Source organism: Episyrphus balteatus, chromosome 4, assembly GCF_945859705.1.
Source record: "Episyrphus balteatus chromosome 4, idEpiBalt1.1, whole genome shotgun sequence".
NCBI classification, from domain to species: Eukaryota; Metazoa; Arthropoda; class Insecta; order Diptera; family Syrphidae; genus Episyrphus; species Episyrphus balteatus.
Genome location: NC_079137.1, coordinates 82,740,872 through 82,761,441, shown reverse-complemented (window position 1 = coordinate 82,761,441; position 20,570 = coordinate 82,740,872). Strand labels below are relative to the sequence as shown.

The 20,570-nt window shown below is 30.8% G+C and overlaps 4 protein-coding genes across 4 annotated transcripts; 1 reads left to right on the top strand and 3 right to left on the bottom strand.

The window, feature by feature from the left end:
• Positions 1–2,378: 2,378 nt before the first annotated feature.
• LOC129919796 (guanine nucleotide-binding protein subunit beta-2) lies at positions 2,379–4,001 on the bottom strand. The gene is made up of 7 exons (XM_056000851.1): positions 3,781–4,001; positions 3,499–3,714; positions 3,213–3,442; positions 2,957–3,158; positions 2,762–2,891; positions 2,612–2,698; positions 2,379–2,555 (listed from the first exon to the last, which is right to left on the bottom strand). Exons 1-7 carry the CDS (start codon positions 3,847–3,849, stop codon positions 2,449–2,451), a joined length of 1,041 nt encoding a protein of 346 aa, XP_055856826.1. The 5' UTR covers positions 3,850–4,001; the 3' UTR covers positions 2,379–2,448.
• A 2,983-nt stretch (positions 4,002–6,984) lies between these two features.
• LOC129919793 (procollagen-lysine,2-oxoglutarate 5-dioxygenase) lies at positions 6,985–19,318 on the top strand. The gene is made up of 14 exons (XM_056000847.1): positions 6,985–7,022; positions 7,162–7,254; positions 7,715–7,806; positions 9,581–9,720; positions 11,396–11,571; positions 11,645–12,000; positions 12,065–12,196; positions 12,497–12,618; positions 12,679–12,780; positions 12,840–12,965; positions 17,997–18,123; positions 18,201–18,488; positions 18,556–18,702; positions 18,770–19,318. Exons 2-14 carry the CDS (start codon positions 7,164–7,166, stop codon positions 19,052–19,054), a joined length of 2,184 nt encoding a protein of 727 aa, XP_055856822.1. The 5' UTR covers positions 6,985–7,022; positions 7,162–7,163; the 3' UTR covers positions 19,055–19,318.
• Positions 14,052–14,920, bottom strand: LOC129919794 (immunoglobulin domain-containing protein oig-4). Its single transcript, XM_056000849.1, has 4 exons — positions 14,691–14,920; positions 14,561–14,632; positions 14,352–14,501; positions 14,052–14,280 (listed from the first exon to the last, which is right to left on the bottom strand). Exons 1-4 carry the CDS (start codon positions 14,790–14,792, stop codon positions 14,122–14,124), a joined length of 483 nt encoding a protein of 160 aa, XP_055856824.1. The 5' UTR covers positions 14,793–14,920; the 3' UTR covers positions 14,052–14,121.
• LOC129919795 (immunoglobulin domain-containing protein oig-4) lies at positions 15,234–16,229 on the bottom strand. The gene is made up of 6 exons (XM_056000850.1): positions 16,102–16,229; positions 15,918–16,024; positions 15,773–15,854; positions 15,649–15,716; positions 15,518–15,593; positions 15,234–15,454 (listed from the first exon to the last, which is right to left on the bottom strand). The coding sequence occupies exons 1-6, from the start codon at positions 16,166–16,168 to the stop codon at positions 15,372–15,374; spliced, it is 483 nt and encodes a 160-aa protein (XP_055856825.1). The 5' UTR covers positions 16,169–16,229; the 3' UTR covers positions 15,234–15,371.
• Positions 19,319–20,570: the final 1,252 nt, after the last annotated feature.

The window sequence follows — 20,570 nt, the reverse complement described above, 5'->3', positions numbered from 1 at the left end:
CAAAACAAAAAAATGAAACAAGGCCTGAATTGGGGTATATTTTCATAATGAAACTACTCCCCAATAAAACAAGGCCCCATCGAAATGAAAAAATGCCCCAAAAATAAATGAAATAAATCCCCAACTTGTTTTGAACTTTTTTAGAAAAATGAAAGAAGACCCCAATTTTTCTTTTTCATAATTAATTTATTTTAGGTAATGAAATACCACCCCAAACCAACAGAACTATCTTTATGGACAGAACTTTTAAAATTGTTCCTCAAGAATGTTTCAAACAGTTGTTGCGATTTTTTCTAGCTATTCTCTTACTTTTAAATGCTTTTTTTTTTCAATGATCCCTGATGGTTTACTGCACGACCTTTACGTTGAAAGGCATTAGTTTGCAAGACGATATTTACATTAAAAAGCATTAGTAAGTAACAGAATAGCTGAAAAAATCGCGCGATTACTTTCAGCTATTCTGTTACTCCTTGATGGTTTACAGCACGATCCTTACATTGAAAGGCATTAGTTTGCAGCACGATCTTTATGCTTTTTAATGCTTTTCAATGTAAAGATATTGCTGCAAACAAACAGGGAGTCTGGGTCCTTGATAAGCGGAATTTCACAAAAGTTTTTTTTGAAAGACAATTTATTTTAGCATTTTCACGTAAATTATGAAAAATAAAATACAGCCCAAATTGTTTTTAAAATAAAATGAAAGTAAGCCCCAAAATTAGTGTTGGGGCCTTATTTCATGGGGGCCTTATTTCATAATGAAATAACACCCCAACATTTGAGAAATTTGTGTATTTTTTTTTTTTTGGGCCTTATTTCCTAAAGCCTAGTTTCGCGGAGCCATCTCGAATTACTCTTGATCTTTTTCGATACGTTTTATTCAATTGATTTAGAGGTTAAAAACTATAGGGCAGAACAATTCATGCTGACAAATGGGCAATTCAGAAGTGGCACGATTTTTCATAAGTTCGTTCGTAGTCAGAAACTTTGTATATTTGGGTTCCACTAATACCTTGCATGATGACATCAGTGCAGAGATAAAGCGAAGCGTCCGTTCCGTCAATCCATCCGTTGAAGTTGAAGGATGGGACAGAAAGGGGTGACCCATAGAATACGTCGTATGACGGATTGCTTTTTGACAGCTCACTTCAAATTCCAAGGTGTGTTCGATATTTTATAGCTGAATGTGCGCTAAGGAAATTCCGATGCAAGAAATTTTTAACTTGTTGTTCTTTTTTTTTAATAAAATAAAATGCACGACTAGATTTCCTGTAGGTACTTGCTCTTCAGTTAAAAACAATTTTTTTTAACAAATTATGAGTTATCGAATTGATCTATTGTGGACAACCAATGTCAAAGGATACGACGGATGAAAAAGTAGAAAGTTGGGCTACTTCTTATGTCGAATCCGTCCGTCTCCGTCCGATCCGTCGCTTATGGGTCGCTTCACATAAGATTTTATCGGGCTGTCAGTTGAAAACTTCGACGGAACGGACGCAACGGATTCTATGGGTTGGGCTCTTAATGTTCGATCCAGTTTGCACCGTCGGTAAGTGAAGGAGAAGATACTACCACGAGCTTTATAGCGACATCGACCTTGTCAGAAAGCTGTTAAGATGGCTGGAGCGTATAAAGGCAAAGGGCAACGTGGAAGATCAAGAGTTTATCTTAGGTGGCGCTCTCAATTGAAGAACAACCTCAACCAACTTAAAGACGCAACTGCAGACAGCTAGCAAAGGACCGAACTGGCTGGAGAAGCTTGTTGGTTGAGGCCGAGATCCATCCTCGACTGTGAGCGCTCTTATTATGTACGGATGTCCAACCGTTCGTAAAGTCAACGGCCTCATAGCCCCTTATCTTCTATGGAATACACACAACAACAGATTTTAGAAAAAATAAACGAAAACAAAAGAGAAACACCAATTTCTTTTTATCGATTTTAAAATTACTCATACGTAAATAGAATGAAATTACCAGGATAAAACTAAAGAAGGCTTTCCTGCTCCTTCAGAATTGAAAGAGATTACGTTGAAAAGGAGACTTCACTGAATTGACCAGAAAGTTACCATTCATAACGTTCAATGCTAAGATTAACTCTTTGAACTGCGAAAGCTATTTGACAAATGAAGATTTAAGTCCAACATCATGCGATTTATGGAAAGACAGGTAACATAACAAAAAGATACAAACAATTTATGAATGATATGTATTGTCGAGAAACGCAACTGATTTATGAATGCAAATTCCGTTTGCAGGGCTATACTGCAATTTTGAGTTAGTAATTTACATCTAATTCTTCAAATCCTTTTCCAATATATTTAAATTTAAGTGTCTGTTAACCAAGAAAACACGTTTTAGTTTAAGAGAAACGAATAACTCATTTTTATTAATTCATAACATGATAAAAACATTCCTTTGAATAAATTGATAAATTTAAATAAGCAATTTCGCTTAGACCCAGATGCGGACTTGCTGATCCCAGCTAGTTGAAGCTAAACACATGCCATTTGGTGTCATGGCTATGCATGTAATTCGGTTCTCATGTCCAGTAAGTATTCCTAAACAACAAGAATTTATATCAAAACAAATATCTTAACAAAAAAATTAAGCTCACCATTGTGGACAACTTTCATGGTATCCCACGCATGAATATTACCCTCAACTGCACCGCAAATAAGATATCTTCCACTATAAGATAAAGCTTTAAAAAATAGATAGTATTTAAATTTAATAAAAATTAATTCAGAAGGTCTTAATTAAATACCACAAGATGTAAAACCAGTATTTTTGTTTGGTGGCTCATAATGACCAATTTGTTGATCAGACCTTATATCATATAAACGGGCCGTTTGATCTTCTGAACAAGTTGAAAATGCATATCCACTATTGTGATACTAAATAGAAAGCTTTCCATAAGCTTTTTCCAATAAAATACAAAACTAAATTACTCAAAACTTACGCAAACAGAATTAACATCCATTTCATGTCCGAAAAACATTTGTTTGTGTTTTTCTTCACGTACATCCCAAAGTTTAGCCGTTTTGTCCACAGAACCAGTTATATAGGTTTTCATGTCAGGTGAAAGCGAAATTGATGCAATATCACCAGCATGTCCGTTAAAGTCCATCGTTTTGACACCCTTCTCGAGATCCCAATGGCAACTGTAAAATAACGAATAAAAATCAGTTGGAGAAAAAGAAACTTTAAAAGTTCACATTTTCATATCTCCTGAGCCAGTTATAAGTGTATTGTCGTCGAGAAATCGGCATGAGCTCAAAAATCCTTCATAGCCCAGCAGTTCTCTGGTCATCTTAGCTACACCAGATGCATCTCGGTTGTTGACATCATAGATTGTGCACTGATTGTCCATTCCTCCGCAAGCGACGAAATTTCCCGATGGTGAAAAAGCCACCGTCATAACCCAAGCCGATCTAAGTGGTATGACCTAAAATCTCATTATAAACCATTATTGCCTTTTTAGGAATTTTTAAAATAACTGACTTGAATTTTATTAGCAGTCCATGTGTCCCATATAATTAGTTTGCCATCCAACGATCCTGTAACGCAATGCCTATTATCACCAGCAAAATGTACCGAATTAACTTTATTGATGTGTCCTTTAAGGATCTTTTTCGACATAAGTCTTATTTTCGGTACATCTGCCATATCCGAGCACTTTTCCTCTAATTTACAATCAGCTTGAGCTTTTCCTGCATCCTTTAAAATATTTAATAATTTTTTTTTTCAGTGACATCCTTTTTTGATAGTTTTTCTTCTTCAAACCTTAAATTTTTGTATCATATCGTTAATTTCCTGCTTGAGAGCAGCTGTTTCAGGATCGTCCTTCACCATTTTGGTTAAATTATGATGTCCTTGAACTTATTAATGTTTGATATCCGTTTCCGTCTAACTCTTCAACAACCACTTTTCGAGTGTCACTTTCTCTGGGCAACTACTGGTAACTACTTTAACGGAACAAATCGAACTAAATTGTTCACATTTCACATTCAGCCGCAGACAGTACCACTTCTTTTTTTTTAGTCTTCCTATAATGCAATTAGTTAACTGGATTAAACAATTACAGCGATCCATCCCACTAAAATTATTTGCGTATTGAGGGTTGATATATATTTCCAGAATTGGTAACTAAACAGTTTTTTTTTTTAAGTATTCAAGGGTCTATAACAAAACAAAAAAAGCTTTTTGTTCCAGTATCCACAAGAAAAATGCATTTATTTTTTAAATAGCTTTCTCTGGGTATTGATTAAAAATTGAAATGTATGTTTCCAGATGAAATATGGTATTATTATGTAAAGTTTTTTGTTTTTTTTTATTGGAGCATTTGAATGAATCACGTAAAACATCGGAAATCAATAAGTTATCTGTGGTAATCAATGGAGCAGAAAATTATAAAAAAAAAAAGAAATTGAATGTTTTGTGTCTTTTCTTTCTTTCTTTCAATTTCATGCAACATAGCTTAACTATAAGTAGTTTTGCTTGGAATTGAGTTAATGAATTAATATATCAAAAGTGTTTATAGTTACTTGTAGATATCGATCCGAATTTAAGAAGATGGGTTTATTGCTTTAAGTTGAACAAGAGATTATCGGTAAGGTTTTGAACATTCTTCAACCGTTTCAAAATTGTCTGTTTAGAATTGAAATTCAAGGTACAAGTTAATTTTTCGTCATTTCGCATGAGTGTCTAAGAAATTTGCAAGGTATTTCGAAAGTTGTAGGCCTTGCTATCAAGTGGGTAAGAAATTTCCTTTAAATTTAAAGCACTAAAAGGACTATTTATCGAGAAATAAGCTCGTTATAAATTGATATTATAAATTAACATATTTTTTTTATGAATGAGTAATTTACTATGAATTCTTTTTTAAATAAGCCTTAAATAATAATTAAATAAATTTAAAGTGAAAAATTGATCATTTATATCCGCGGTGATGTGACTGTAAATCATTTTAAGAAACTTTCTGAGTACAGAACGATTTTTGGTTTAAATTCCTGAAAAATTAATTCCTGAAATTCGTACATACATAAATGTATTTGATATAAGCAGTTTAGGATTCGTACAAAAAAAACAACTCGAGTTTTCTGTTTTCTTATTTTATAATCTCTTTTTCAAGCTCTACCCACTTAAATAATTGTTTGAAACATTTTTGTTAAAGGTTTTGGACGAATTTTCTTACTATCGAAATCTACAGAAAAGACTTTATTTTTTCTTTCGAATAATACGAACAATGGGCTTCTAACATTAAAAAACCTTTGCCTTCACTGCAAATAAAAAAAATATTTATTGCAAATAAAAATATTTTGCACTAAAAAAAATCTCAATGAAAACGAAACATTTTCTGCATTAAAACATTAAAAAATTTTACTGCAAAAAAAAAACAAATTGCATTAAAAATAAAACTTTATTGTAAATAAAAATATTTTGCATTAAAAAACAATGTTGTTAAAAATAATTTTACATTAAAAAAATTCAATGCCAAATGTGTGTATTAAATATTTTTGTGGTTTTCCATTCGCTTTTGATTAAAATTTGTACGTGTAATTATACAGATAAGATCCAAATTTTGAAATAAAAACAAAAATTTGTTGACTGTTTTTTTTTTTTGGTTTCAAATATCTCTTACAAGACTAACCCGATTTCAAAGAAATTTTTATACTAAAGAGTTTAAGTAACCGTAATGTTAAAATTTTAGAACAATTTTCAAAAAACATATTTTTAGATTTTTTTTAAATATTTCAAATTTTTTTTTTTTGAAAAATCAGTTTTTCGAAAACGGATTTGTGAAATGTTTGGAAATTTCGTTTTTAAGTGTACATTAATTATTTCTTCAAAATGGCATTCCAAATTATTTTTTGAAAAATGTTAGAAAATTTGTATATGTATATAAAATATAATTTTTTTTAAAAAAAGTCTAACGATTTTCAAAATTTGTTGTCTAAAAATTCGTTTTCATACAAGAAATCAGATGGCAACTTCGTTTTGTGATCAAAGCCATTAAAAATGGGGTTTTATTAATTATAAAAACAGATTTTATGTATTTTTTACATTATCAGAAATATGCTTAAATAGAATCAAATTATAATTTTTCCTTTTTTTTTTCTTAAACACTTCTAAGATAAGAGCTATTTTTGTGAGTTCCGGGGGAAAAGTTGTTCACGTTCGGACATTTTCCTTTACTTTCAACTTTTTTTCAAGTAATTTGTGAGGTAATATCTCACTTAAATTTTGGTGCCGAACAAGAAACTTTGGGTGAAACTCATGATAGCTTTTGAAATTCCGGGCGAACAAAAATATTCCGGGTGGAAAACATTCCACGTGAAACTCACGATAGGGCTGAATAACTTTTTTTTTTAAATATAATTTTTTTTTATTCAAATACATTTTTTTATTGATATTTTTACAACCCGCTTCAGATCAGAAAATAAAACTAGAAGGAAAATAAAATGATATCAACCGCCAAACAGGCCAAGATTGGTAGTGCATTGTGTCGGACGAAAATGTGCTTAAGCATTAGCTCGATGTGCAGATGGACGCTACTGTATTATCTAGCTTTGGTTATATCTAGGAAAAGAATTTTCAAAATAGGCCAGTAAAAATATGCGGTCCTATCGAGGTACACGTCGGAAAGGAAAATTCTCCGATTTCATAAGAATCATGCTTCGAGGTGTGCTTCCGACAGGTCAAAACTCTCCGATTTGTATAAAATCGGCCAAAAATCCGCTTCGATGAATACCTCGCTAAGGCTGATGATGAAATATGAAATTTTGAAATTCAATTTAAATAACAACCTCCATTATTTCCCATTAAAATTCAAATAATCTTTTACACTGCCATCTATCAATGAAATAAAACAACAAACTAGTTTTGAGTGAAACTGGAAATGAGCCATAATAAATTGAGTTCATTTTTGACAAACAAAATCTTTGTCATTTTTAATTTTTATTCGAGCTCAAGCGCTCGTTTTGATAAGTTCAGTTTATTTTCAGTTCCCGGCTTGATTTCTGGAAGTGTGTTTTTTTATATTTTTGTATCACAAAAAAACATGCAAAATTGATAAAACTTTTGTAATCTGATATAGAGTTTTGTATTGTTTTTCTTATTTTTTTTTTGTTTTGTATGTTAACGAATACCTTAACATAAAAAAAGCCATGGGAAAAATCAATTTTGTCCAACTGAGTGTTCTTTGCATATTCATAATTGCAACAAGTAATCCAACACGCTCCAAGGAAGCAAAGTCTGGTGAGTGTATACTTCTACAAAAGAATTAGAATAAAAACAAAAAAACATTTTACATTTTGTATAGCAGCTATCTAGACTAGAAATCTATTTATGACTTTTTTTTGTATAAACAATTATATCAAAGCATATAGACGAGAAAGAGGGATGATGATGCTGACTGATGGTGAACCAAACCACAGTTTGTGTATATTTTAACAAAATATTTTGCTTTACGTCCATTCCACTGAGCTGGAGAATTGAAAGCATGATCTCATTTCTCTCTATCCTTTCTCGTTGCATATAAATGCTGATAAATTGACTAAATTAAAACAAAAAAAAAAAAAACATATTGCCTGAGTATGCAATAAAAATAAGCATTCAGATTTTTGAGATTCAAACATAAAGCGTCTATCTAGTCTAGAATAACTTTTATTATTTAGGAAATATTGAATTCTTGCTTATGTTTTCCTTGTTTTTGTAGGTGTTGAACACATTAAAGTGTTCACTGTTGCCACTGAGGAAAATGATGGGTATCGTCGATACGTTCGATCAGCTAGAGTCAATAAATTTGAGGTAAGTTTTCTAATAAAAATCAAAATAAACAGTTTGTATATGTATAGCTTTTTGCCGATAAGTTTTTGAAGAAAATTCATATTCTTAATTACTATCAATAAAGTGCGCACTCTAAGGCCAAATTTACTCACTCTTCATTAAATTTAAAGTCTCCATTAAAAATTAGAAAACTGTCAAATCAAATTTCGCCTTTTTAATGGCGGCTTTAAATTTAATGCAGAGTGAATAAATTGGGACTAAGGCCCAATTTATTCACTCTCCATTATTTTTAAAGGCTCCATTAAAAATTATAAAACTGTCAAATCGCATACAAATTTTAAAATTTCCCTTTTTTAATGGCGACTTTAAATTTAATGGAGTGTGAATAAATTGGACCTAAGACCCAATTTATTCACTCTCCATTATATTTAAAGTCTCCATTAAAAATGAAAAATCTGTCAAATCGTATACAAATTTTTAAATTTCCAATTTTCTTCCTGATTTGTTGCTTTTGTCGTTTTTCTATTCTATTGTTTAAAGTTACCAATTTCATAACTATTTATATTTTTTTCTCAGAGCCAATTTTTCAATAGCCAGGTAAACCCTTATTCCTAAGGATAAAAGGTTTTTTTATTTATTGACATTTATCCTTCTGATAGTCTAACTGACAATCGAAAAATCAGAGCTTAATAATTTAAAAATGTATGAACAAATTTATTTCATTTACCTATATTTTAATTTATTTTCAAATTTTGTTATTTATTTACTTGTAATCTATATACATATTTTGTATGTTGTTATTTATCTTCTTTTTTTTTAATTTTGTAATTTAAAGACAAATTTTTGTACCTTCTGCTGTCTCATTTTGGCAAAATATATAAATTAAATTAAACTAAACTAAAATGCATTTGAAATTCTCCATCTTAGGTTTAAAAAATTGGAAAAAGTCATTGATCTAATTAAATCAAATTGATACATATATTATGCCAATTTACATTTTGGATTTTTGATACAAATTTACATAATGTTTTTGATTGAATTTCATAGATAAATCGAACTATTTAAGAATTCTTGTTAAATGTAAATTGAATTAATTTTGCGATACATACAAATAAATTAGATTGTTAGACCATCGTCAAAAGATAAATATGATAATGGTCCATATCTTAGCATACATTAAACTAGAACCGTTAGAATATATCGTTTATTGACCCCTTTGTCTTAAATAATGCATCACATCATTCTTATGAAATTTTTATAAATGTGTTTCAGTGTATTTTTCTAATGCATTCACTGAAATCATAATTATAATGATGCATTGTACACGCGCAACCAGATGTAGTAAGTAAAACATCTGGAAGACTTATTAAACTCATCCATATCCGGTCCACTTGTATATAAGATTTTTTTTTTATTTTTTTTTTTTAAGATTAAAAAAAAAGCCGATCAAGACAATCATGCTTACGTGACAAAAATATAATTTTGCGTGTACAATAAGAAAAAAAAAATGTACATATTTCTAAATGAAGTTTTTTTTAATTAATTTTATGAAATGATAATAGCAGCAGCATCCATAGTTTGACCTATGGGAGAAAAGAAGCAAGATTAAAAAAAAATGTATTCTTATCTGTAAGAGTGAAATGTTTCTTATTCCTAGTTGTTCTAGAATAATATATAATTATTATGGTTACAGATAAAATTTGAACCATATAGATTAGGATTTTTTTTAGAAAAAACAAAAAAAGAAAATGCAAGAAATCAATTACATATTAATTTATTATGAAATTTTTTGTAGGTTACACCACTTGGATTGGGAAAGGAATGGAAAGGTGGAGACATGAGCGGACCAGGAGGCGGTTTCAAAATTAATCTTTTGAAAGAAGCTATTGCACCATTTAAAGATGATGACAATACTATCGTCATGTTCACAGATAGGTAAGACTAAAAAACTAATTAAAAAAAAAAAATAGTTTGGGCTGCAACATTGACTTAAATCTAGGAAACAACTTGCAATGTTCGTTTATAATAAGAATTATTATGAAATTTTGTATAATAATTAGAAAAGTTTGGTATATACCTAGGAATAGGAAACCGATTGCATTATATCCGATTGAATCGAACTAATCGAATCGAATCCAAAGCAGTTTAGTTCAATAGATAATCTGGTTACTAAGCTAGGATTATATGGTCAACAAAATGGGTCACCGGTTGACTCTCTAAAGTAAGAAAGACATCAATATCATTCCCAAGCGTGTTAAGTCGTGTGATCGTTAGCAAAAATGCAACGGCCCGTTGACAGAGTAACGATAATATTTTTGGTGACTTCAGAGAGTCAACTCATTGAGCGATATCCTTGATCGTATAATCTTAGGTTTAGACATGATTCAAGTCTAAAATTACCTAAATAAATGCTGTTGGCCCAAAAGGGTGCGTTTTAACTCCTAATTCCTTCTTTTCTGACGTGACAACATCTTATAAATCGATGAATCCGGGTTGCATACACGAAAAAGCGTGACTGAAACCCACTTTCCACCTGAACTTGTTAGCTGTGTGGGATAGATTGTAATTTCATCTTAAAGTCCATGTCATGTGACGCCTAGTTCAACTTAAGATAGCAATACGTATATAGAGTCAGCAGCCCAGAGTGTGAAATTGTTGAACGATATGTCTTTTGCACCAGAAGTCTGAGGTTCGAATCCCAAGACAGTCCAATACTTTAAAAAGAATTTAAATAATTTTTTTTAAATAGCACATAACCTGCTTTTTTTGACGTTATTACGTAAAATTATCGTCCTTAAACCGACTTTACCAATGTTTTTTGTTTGCATTTAACGACTTCTTGTTATTTAGTCTTGTAGTGACACTTGGATCGAAATTTTATGCTCGATATGTTCATATTAGGTATGTTGAAAAACTTGTTCAGTGAAACCATCACAAATTTTTCATTCGAACAAACGTTGCAAAGCATATAGGGTTCCCATTTTAATCACTACAGTCTATAAAACGTAGATTTTGTGAAAAAAACTGGAGTAGTGTTCTCATATCTCGACGTCATTTTGATGCAATCCAGAGACAAACAAATAAGCGTTTACATTTACACTTTCGTAATTCCTCCTTTAAGTTATTATATCCGCGCTTTTTAGAATGCTTATGCATCGTTTGTTTCCATGCTCTAAGCATGCATGCAAACATTCTTATTACGGAAATCTTATTCTTCTTTCGGCGCTGTTATGATATCGATGTCGAGGGGATCATAACTTTCCCACATAGAACAAAACATAGGTTTTGTTCTGTTCAATTTTTGAGACACTGAATGCTGGAATGCTGGTATTTTTGCATTTGCTTGTACCAAGAGTTCTTAGATTTGGCTTTCTTCTTAGTTCGCGATCGACAAAAATAAATCTAGTTCCCTTTTCTTCGCTAAGTGCAAATGGGCCTATACTGTAGAACACTTTTTTTCTTAAAATGTTCCATATCCAAGTTCTATGAGGTTAACAATGTTATTTTAAATTTTTTTTTCTGTACAATTTTACACAAAGGATTATCTTTTTGAAAAAAAAAATACTTTTTAATATTTTTATTAAATTGAAAATTTTATGTTATGTTTCAGCTACGATGTAATCTTCACGTCAACACTGAACGATATTCACAAAAAATTCAAAGAATTTGATGCTAAAATTGTATTTTCTGCCGAAAAGTTTTGTTGGCCCGATAAGAGTCTCGCACAAGACTATCCCCCTGTTGTACCGAAAGCATCTCGATTCTTAAACTCTGGAATGTTTATAGGTAAGTTTTCCAATGCCAACAGAAACATTTGCTAATCACATTAAATCACCAATAATCTCTTTTACTCTTCAAGGTTATGCACGCAGTATATTCGAATTGATTGATCGTCCAGTCGAAAACACAGACGATGATCAACTATTTTATACCAAACAATTTTTGAATCCCGATGTTAGAAAACATCTTAACATAAAATTAGATGTTGAATCAAAAATTTTCCAAAATCTAAATGGTGCGAAGGATGATGTTAAGTTGGATGTTAATGTAAAGACTGGAGCTGGTATTTTAGCAAATATAGATTTTTTGACAATTCCAAGTGTTGTTCATGGCAATGGACCAAGTAAAATCGAATTGAATGCTTTTGGTAATTATTTAGCCGGTACATTCAACGATAAATGTGTTATTTGCGAAGAAGAAAGACAAGAATTGGATGTGAGTGGTTTTTTATTGCAAACATAATTGTTTCATCTTTAAAGATTATTTTGTATATGAATAGGAGGCAAAATTACCAATTGTGACCTTATCTATTATCGCAAACAAACCAGTGCCATTCTATGAAGAATTTTTGGGTAAAGTGGCGAATTTGTACTACCCCAAGGAGAAAATCAATTTATTAGTTTACAGTGGTGTAAGTAGATAGCGTTTGTGCTTAACCCTTAACTATAGTGGTGGGTCCAGGGGACCCACATCAACTTTTAAAAAGTTAATAAAAACCGTTGAAAATGAATTTTCTCTTTTTTTTTTTTATTTTTTTATTTTTTTTTAAATTGTTATCTTTTGATGCTTAAAAACAAAATTTATAAAAAAATTCAATTTTGTATTTTATTTTATCATTTCAAAACACCACAAATTTTCACCACTATAGTTAAGGGTTAATAGTAACAAAATAGAATTCTAATAATCTTTTTTACTTCATACATTTTTAAAGGTTGAATTCCACGATGAACTATCAAAATCATTCTACGTTGCTCACGAGAAGGAATACTTATCTGCAAAATTAATTGTCTCTACAGATGAGATTGAAGAAAAACAGGCCAGAAAACTTGCTGTGTAAGTAAAATCTTTAAGCTTGTATCGAATTGATTATTTTATTTACAATACCCATAACAGTAATCAAGCAATCCAGAAAGAAAGTGATTATTTGTTTGCCGTTGATGCTGAGGTACATCTTGACGATCCTGGTTTACTTAAACATCTTATGACCTACAAGAGGTAAATTTTAATATGCATATAAACAATAATAGAAATTTTAAGTCTTGTTTTAAAATTAGGAATTTCATCTCGCCCGTTATTACTCGTGACAATGAATTATGGAGCAACTTTTGGGGAGCATTATCAGATGATGGATACTATGCCAGGTCACATGATTATGTAGACATTGTAAAGGGAAATATTCTGTAAGTATTTTTTTTTTTTTTCACAGTTGATAGAGAATTTTTCATTCTTTCTAAATTCTTGTGGGGATAAAGATTAGGTTTAGGTGTAATCATGCAACTGATTTGTTTGTACATAAAAAGCTTTGATACAGATTATTTAAATTTTTTTAAAATGTTGCATAATACCTTGAAATTTGACTTCGAATGTTATAATCTTTTTGAGTACTAACCCCCTTATTTCTATATAAAGCAATTATCTCAGACCTATGATTTTTGATACGAAATGAATAAAAACATAGTTTGGGGAGCTTTTGGTTACCTAAAAAAGATGCCGTTGTAATTTATTACCACCACAATGTAATACATAATCGGGAGATGGTCAGTCCTTATTTATCGGTATATGGGAAAATATTTGCTAGATTAAACTGGCAATTTTAACCAAATAAGGCTCCAATTCACATTGGCAGGTCGGTTTTGAGTAGGTTGGAATCAATACTTTCCCTAATTGGCCTACCAGTGTGGCAGGTGGATAAAATATTGATTAATAGCTTCCAGAAAATATAATTTAAGACCTAAAACAGAAAGCAGTTCTAACCTTAATTCCTACTTCGAAATACAAGAATCTTTAAAAAAAATCAAAAATTCAAAATTATTTTGGAAAAATATCTTAAATTTGTTGGAATTTTCGTTTGGTTTGTGCAGGGGTAGAAATTATTTTAATATTTGAATGCCATCGATTCAATTAAGTTGAGGACAATATGACCTTGCCTTTTATAAAAAAGAAACGTTCTATCAGTATCTCTGTTCATAAATCCATTCAGCTAAGCTATAATCCAACTTTATCCAGAAAATGTGTTCGATTTTGGTTTTACACAAAATTCTCTTCCAAATCCATATACATACATAGGAAGATTTCTCAAAACCTAACAAGCGGTGTCTTCCTCAGTGGCTTTCCTCATTTAAATAAGTTATTCCAAAATAATTTTAAAGTCATTAAAACTCTTAACCACCAAGTATTCCAGTAATTTTATTTTACGATAAATCAAGAATTTACTGTTTGTTTTTTGGATACAAAACATTTCTAAAAACACAAAAAAAAAAAACAAAACTATGGCACAATTTTATTACAAACACAAAATAATTGATTCAAATGCAAAACAAACAAAAATAAAACTCACTAATCGAATGCAATAGAGAAATCAGTTTTAAAACTCCTTCGATCTATCGAATACATATTATCTGCTGTGCATTCATATACACCTGCGTCCATTTGTGTGGCTGGGTCAATTTCAATTTTCGACTTAACTTTGTCCTCTCCAATTCGCCATTCGTGAACCTTAATAAAATTCAATTGATATATAAAAAAAAAAACAATAACAACAAATTGTAATTTGTTGCACGACTTACATGCATGTAAAGATGTTGAAATATTTCAGTTCCATCCTTGTACCAGGTTATATGTGGTCTTGGATTGCCTTTGGCTACACACAGAAAAGCAATTTTATGTCCCAAAACGTATTCATAATCAAAATGAGATGCTTGTAGAATTTTCGCTCCCTTAAAAAATGTTGTTGAAATTATTATTAATTGACTAGATTTTTGGTTAGTTGCCTTACATTATTATTGTTGTAGTACTGATCCGATTCAGGATCCCTGTATTTGCCAGTTATAGGTAATCCAATTTGCACCTACCAAAGATCACACATATAAATTAAACGAACCAAGTGCTTTTGAATACAAACAAACTCTTGATTTAGTCCTTCCTCTTGTTCGACCTCTTCTAGCTTCACACAAATCACTTGACAACACTAAGACTCCAATTACAATTGCCACCAATCTCAGATTCATTGTGTATATTTGTAAAAAATTGTAGTTTTTTTTTAATTCGAAGAGCTGCAGGCTATGGTCTCAGCAGTAAACTATAAAAAGAAAAACTGCGCGACTTTGGATTCGGACCAAACTCCGACAAATTCGAAATGAAAATGGATTTTGATCCAAAATGCAAAAGAAATCTCTATGTGTTTGGTTGGTTAGTTTGTATGGTTAAATGGCAACCATCACCCCTTCCGGCTCAGTTAAATTTATACACATATATGTATTTCAACTATACCATGGATTATCTCGTTTCGCGCTTAAGCACTGTGCTGTGCTGTTCTTCGCAAATGATATTGCCTGAATTAAATAATTGAGCCAATTGTGCAAGAGTTTTGTTCCACTTGCAGATCAGCACTAATATAGTATAGAGTGTCCCCCGTGTTGTAGATGAAAAAAAAAAAAGATAAAAATAAATCGGGTGGCAAGTTTGATGAACCAAATTAATATATTACTACAATAAAAAAAAATAATATTATAATTTAATTGTTTTTGTTGTTGTTTTTGTATTAAGCCTAATATTGTTCTCGAAATTATACTATGTTTTAGAAAGATTTAGAAGTTAATCATCACGTAATCAGTTCGAAATCCTCTTCGATCGATTGCGTAAATGTTATCCGCTTGGCACTCATAATATCCTAAAACAAATTTTTATATAAGAGGATAATTTTAAGAAAAAAAAAAAAACGCCTATTCCATACCTGCATCCATTTGTGTTGTTGGATCTATTTCCATTTTGGATTTGATTATGTCACTATCGACCATGGATTCATGGACCTACATTAACAATTTTTTAATAATGAGTATACAGTGATCAATGGAGTTATCCTACCTGGAAGAATCGATGTTGGTAAAGCTCTGCACCATCCTTGAACCAAGTAATCGTTGGTCTTGGTTGACCTGTAGAAAGAATATATGGATGTACTATTTGAAAAAAACATCTAATTTAGACTTACCCTGTGCCATACAGAAAAATGTTATTTTCCTTCCAAGCGTATAGTCCAGTTCGAAATGTGAGGATTTTATAATCTTTGCACCCTAAACGGACAACAATTAAATTTAAGTTTTGCAATGAGTTGTATTTTTTTCTTAAACATTTACATTTTCATGGTCATAATAATTCACTGCATCTTGAGTGCGATGTTGGATTAAAACTGGCTTCTTTCCAGTGTAGTTTCGTCGTAAAATTCCTCTGCCACCAACTGATCCTGTGTAGTAAAAAAATTAGATAAAAAAATATACACAAATGACGTTATTAAAGCAGTAGGGAGCCTGGGAGACCTACTCTGAGCAATTGAATTATTGTTTGCCAGTAAAGCAACAAAAACAAGTATAATTAAATAGTATTTCATTTTGAAAACAGTTTTTTTTTTTTTAAACTCAGGATTATTTTTTTTTTTTTTGTACTTATCTATCCACCTCTAATAGGCAGCTCAGAACGAGCATCTCACATCTACTAAAAGACTGTTACTAATTTCGCCCACACTCGAGAATATGGTTTTCGATGTTCGTTGACCATCATCGTCGTGATTGTGGTTGTTTTTATTTTAGTTAAGGCATCACAGTGTTTGTTGTGGTAATTTTATTTTTGCGTTGTGCTAGTCTCCCAGTGGTCGACTAATGGTCTCGCTTTTTGATTTAATTTTCACGCCATACATAAATTCAATTATTGTTCAGAAAAAAAAAAGAAAACTGAATAGGGAGATTGATTTGATTTAGTGGCGGCGACAACGACGACTAAAAGAAGTAGTTATACGTATTTTGTGTCGGTACAAGGTGCAGATTCAACGATCATGAGTTGTATACGTAATAAAAGATCTTAATCCTCGTTTCGCAATTGCATTTGCACAAGTGCAATGAATTTGTATTTAGTGTATGAGTATTTTCATTGTTCTATTTTTTTCACTTACAATACAAGATTTTAAAGAGGTACATAAAACCAGTACTTTTGATAAAAATTGACATTTAGATTTTATGAGGCCCTGTTTTGTGTCTACTCTTTATACTCTACTAGCATTCAAAATTTGCAATTTGTTTCACATTGAAAAACTTCGTGTGATGGTCAAAAATTGCCTAGTAAAAAATTAATTATTTCTTCTTGAAAGTACGAAACTTAGATTTGGTTTAATTGTAAGTATTTTTGCTAAGTTAATTAAATGATTCTATAACGAGAAAATTGAAAGTTACAAATTAAATTCTATAACAGTTATCATCTTTTCTAGCTAAGATTTTTTTTAAGCTTTACTGGCACTTTCGTGCGTTCTGTATGTAAAACCTTTCATGAACGAATAAACCATAAAATGGTCAACAAAGGCCCACAGGCGCTTCCTTTACTTTAAATATACGTTACAGTGCCAAATTTAGTTAACCCTTAAAAAATAATTTAAAGTTAGCTATCGTTGACTGAAAGTTACACATACGCCACAGTGACCAACTTAGTTAAACCGCAAAAATTAATAGAAATAAAATGCACGACTGGGTCGCACGAACTTGCTCTTAGAGTTCAAGTTGCTTAAATTTTTGGACTTTTTATATAGAAATTTGGGAAATGTAGGTATTTGTATAAAAATACGTAAAAAAATTTAAAAAAAAAACATAAAATTCGTTTTTCAAAGCAATAAAACATCATCTGAAATCAAATTGCCCTCTAGAACAAGTATGCAGTTTTATTTGATATATTAACGATTTCAAAATCGTTAGAACCGTTTTAAAAAAAAAAAATATTCTTTTTGGAAAAAAATGTTTTAAAATAAAATTCGTATGCCATTTTGTAGAAATCACTAATCAACTTCTAAAAACCAAAATTTACAAAAAATTCAATGTCTCATTTTCGAAAATTTGATTTTTCAAAAAATTTTTTAATCCTTAAATTATTTTTTTCAAAATTTTATTTCTGATTTATATTAGAATTTATATAAAATCATTTCGATTTAGTGTCAAAATTTTTAATTATTCATTCGAAACTTTGCTAATGAGGTGATATTATGTCGGAATTGTTTCCGTTATGGTTTTATCATTTAAAAAATGAAGTGTAATACCCACTGTCCTTGTACATACAATGTACACCTTAAATTTTTAATATTTAATTCTGATAATTCTATACCATTTAATAAATACGTATAAACACTTCTTATAATTAATCAACTTGTATCTAATATAAATCTATTTTTATTTTTTTAGTGGCATGTGGAACGTGCCTTATGTCTCAAGTTGTTATCTTATCAAAAAAGACATTTTCAAAAAACTCAACTTTGACCATAAGACTCTTGACGCAGACATGGCTATGTGCGAAAATTTGCGCAATGAGGTAATTTCCAATTAATATACACATACACACGTGGGCTTAAAAAAAACTAACAATGTATTCTATTTTTTTTTTACTAGGGAGTTTTTATGTACATAATCAACGATAGAGATTATGCTCATTTGGTTAATTGTGACAATTTCGATACCACTGTTGCTCGGCCTGACTTTTATACATTATTTACAAACCAAAAAGATTGGGAACAGCGTTACATTCATCCAGAATACTATGACCAACTTAAGCCAAACGCAACTTATCTACAACCATGCCCCGATGTATTCTGGCTTAGAGTTGGAACAGAAAGATTTTGTCAAGACATGGTTGCTATCATGGAGAACTTTGGAAAGTGGTCTGATGGCAGTAATAAGGTAAATTATAACCCAGCAATTTAGGTTAGATGGTGAGATTAATAAATGTCATTTCATATAATTTAAGGATTCTCGTTTGGAAGGAGGCTACGAAGCTGTGCCAACTCGTGATATTCACATGAAGCAAGTCGGTTTGGATGCCCTTTGGCTGAAGTTTCTCGAGCTATTTGTGCGTCCGCTGCAAGAAAATATTTTTATTGGATATTTCCATAACGTATGTATAAAGAAATTTGTTCTTTTTTGAAAAGTTTGTTTAATTATTTAAACTTTTCGTTACTTAGCCACCAAGATCGTTGATGAATTTCGTAGTTCGTTATCGACCAGATGAGCAACCTTTCCTTAGGCCACATCATGATTCGTCTACCTATACAATAAACATTGCCCTAAATCGTGCTGGAATTGACTACGAGGGAGGTGGATGTAACTTCTTGAGATATAACTGTTCTATTACAGCAACAAAAATGGGATGGATGCTGTTACATCCAGGCCGTCTGACACATTACCACGAAGGCTTAAGAGTGACCAATGGTACAAGATATATTATGATTTCTTTTGTTGACCCATAAGTTAAATTAATAATTTTTATAACAACAAAACTTGATACTCGGTTAGATTTAAGAAAAAGTATGTAAATGAAACTTGTAAATGTATTCGCTTTTAATCTAAGTCTAATCTGTTTGTATTTCGATTTATCCGAAATTCATATTGTCTCGAATATAATCATGCTTAACACACAGCAACAAATATTTTATATATATACATGACGTGAATACTTTTTAATGAGAATTTTGTACTTTTTTAGTGATAAGCGAACAAATAAATAAAAAAAAAACTGTTTTCCAAATGTTTTGTGTTTTGTTTTATGAGACAGAGTATAAAGTAATTAAATAACAAAAATATCCTTATCGGCATATTTTGAATTCGATATTTTTGTACGGCATTATTAAGTATTTGCATACACATATTATAATGGCAGTAAATAAATTGATATATTTATTTAATTTATCTCAAAATTAGTTTAACGGTACAATCATTTAAAACAATTTTAAGACATTTCTGGGCGTCATATGTTACGAATAGTAGCCACACACCGATGGAAATTTTCATTAATTGTTCAACGTGAACCCTCAAAGTACATATATTTATTGTTTTTTTACAGAAGTTATTGAAAGTAGACCATGCTTTCTACTTGCGATATAGGTGCTATAGGGCAAATTTAGGATTCGTAACAAAAAATTATTACGATGACGATGATAGAGAGAGAGATGATGACGAAATGTCGTTTGTCTATCGATAGACGATTTTTGTCAATTACGGTTATCGAAAATGACTTTTGGTATTGTGAGATGTGAGTCTACTTTTGTCGGTTTATCGTTCGAAATTTTTCGTTTACACAAATCAAGTTCATAGCTTACAATAGAAAATATTTTCGTTGAAAGAGATACACAATACCAAAACATATATTTATTTATCGATTCGATCGACTTTTATCGCATCGAAAGTTGAACGACACTCGCAATAAGGACCTGTGTCTATCTTCAGCTACAGCCTTTACTAATGATATTCTTCAAAGCTTTTGTAGTTAAGGGTTTTGGGTGAATCTCTTGAGGGCAAATGCAAATTTTTTTTAGGCCCCAAATAAACACTACTATGGGCAGAATCCATTATGCTTTCTTTCAAAAACGCTTCAAATATTTTTTTTTTAATTTGAAAATTTGTATTAATAAAAATTATTTAAAAAAACGGCTCTAACGATTTTGAACATTATTTTTTTTTTTTCTAAAAATATCTTGGTATACAGATATTTTTGCATAGGGTGTTTTCATAAAAGTGGAAAGTATGCGTTAGGACAATCTTCTTTCTGCTTTGTTGCAATAACGAAGACACCACTACTGCAGAATTTATGCAGAGTTTCTTAAGAACAAGTCTAAACAGTCACGTCAGAAACAATTCGGATGAAAAACACATATTTATTATTTATATTTTGTACTTTGCAACAACACGCTTTAAATAAAAGAACACATTTTAACTTGAAAATAGGTAGTATATAAAAAAAACAATAACAGCAATTCTTTTGTTAAA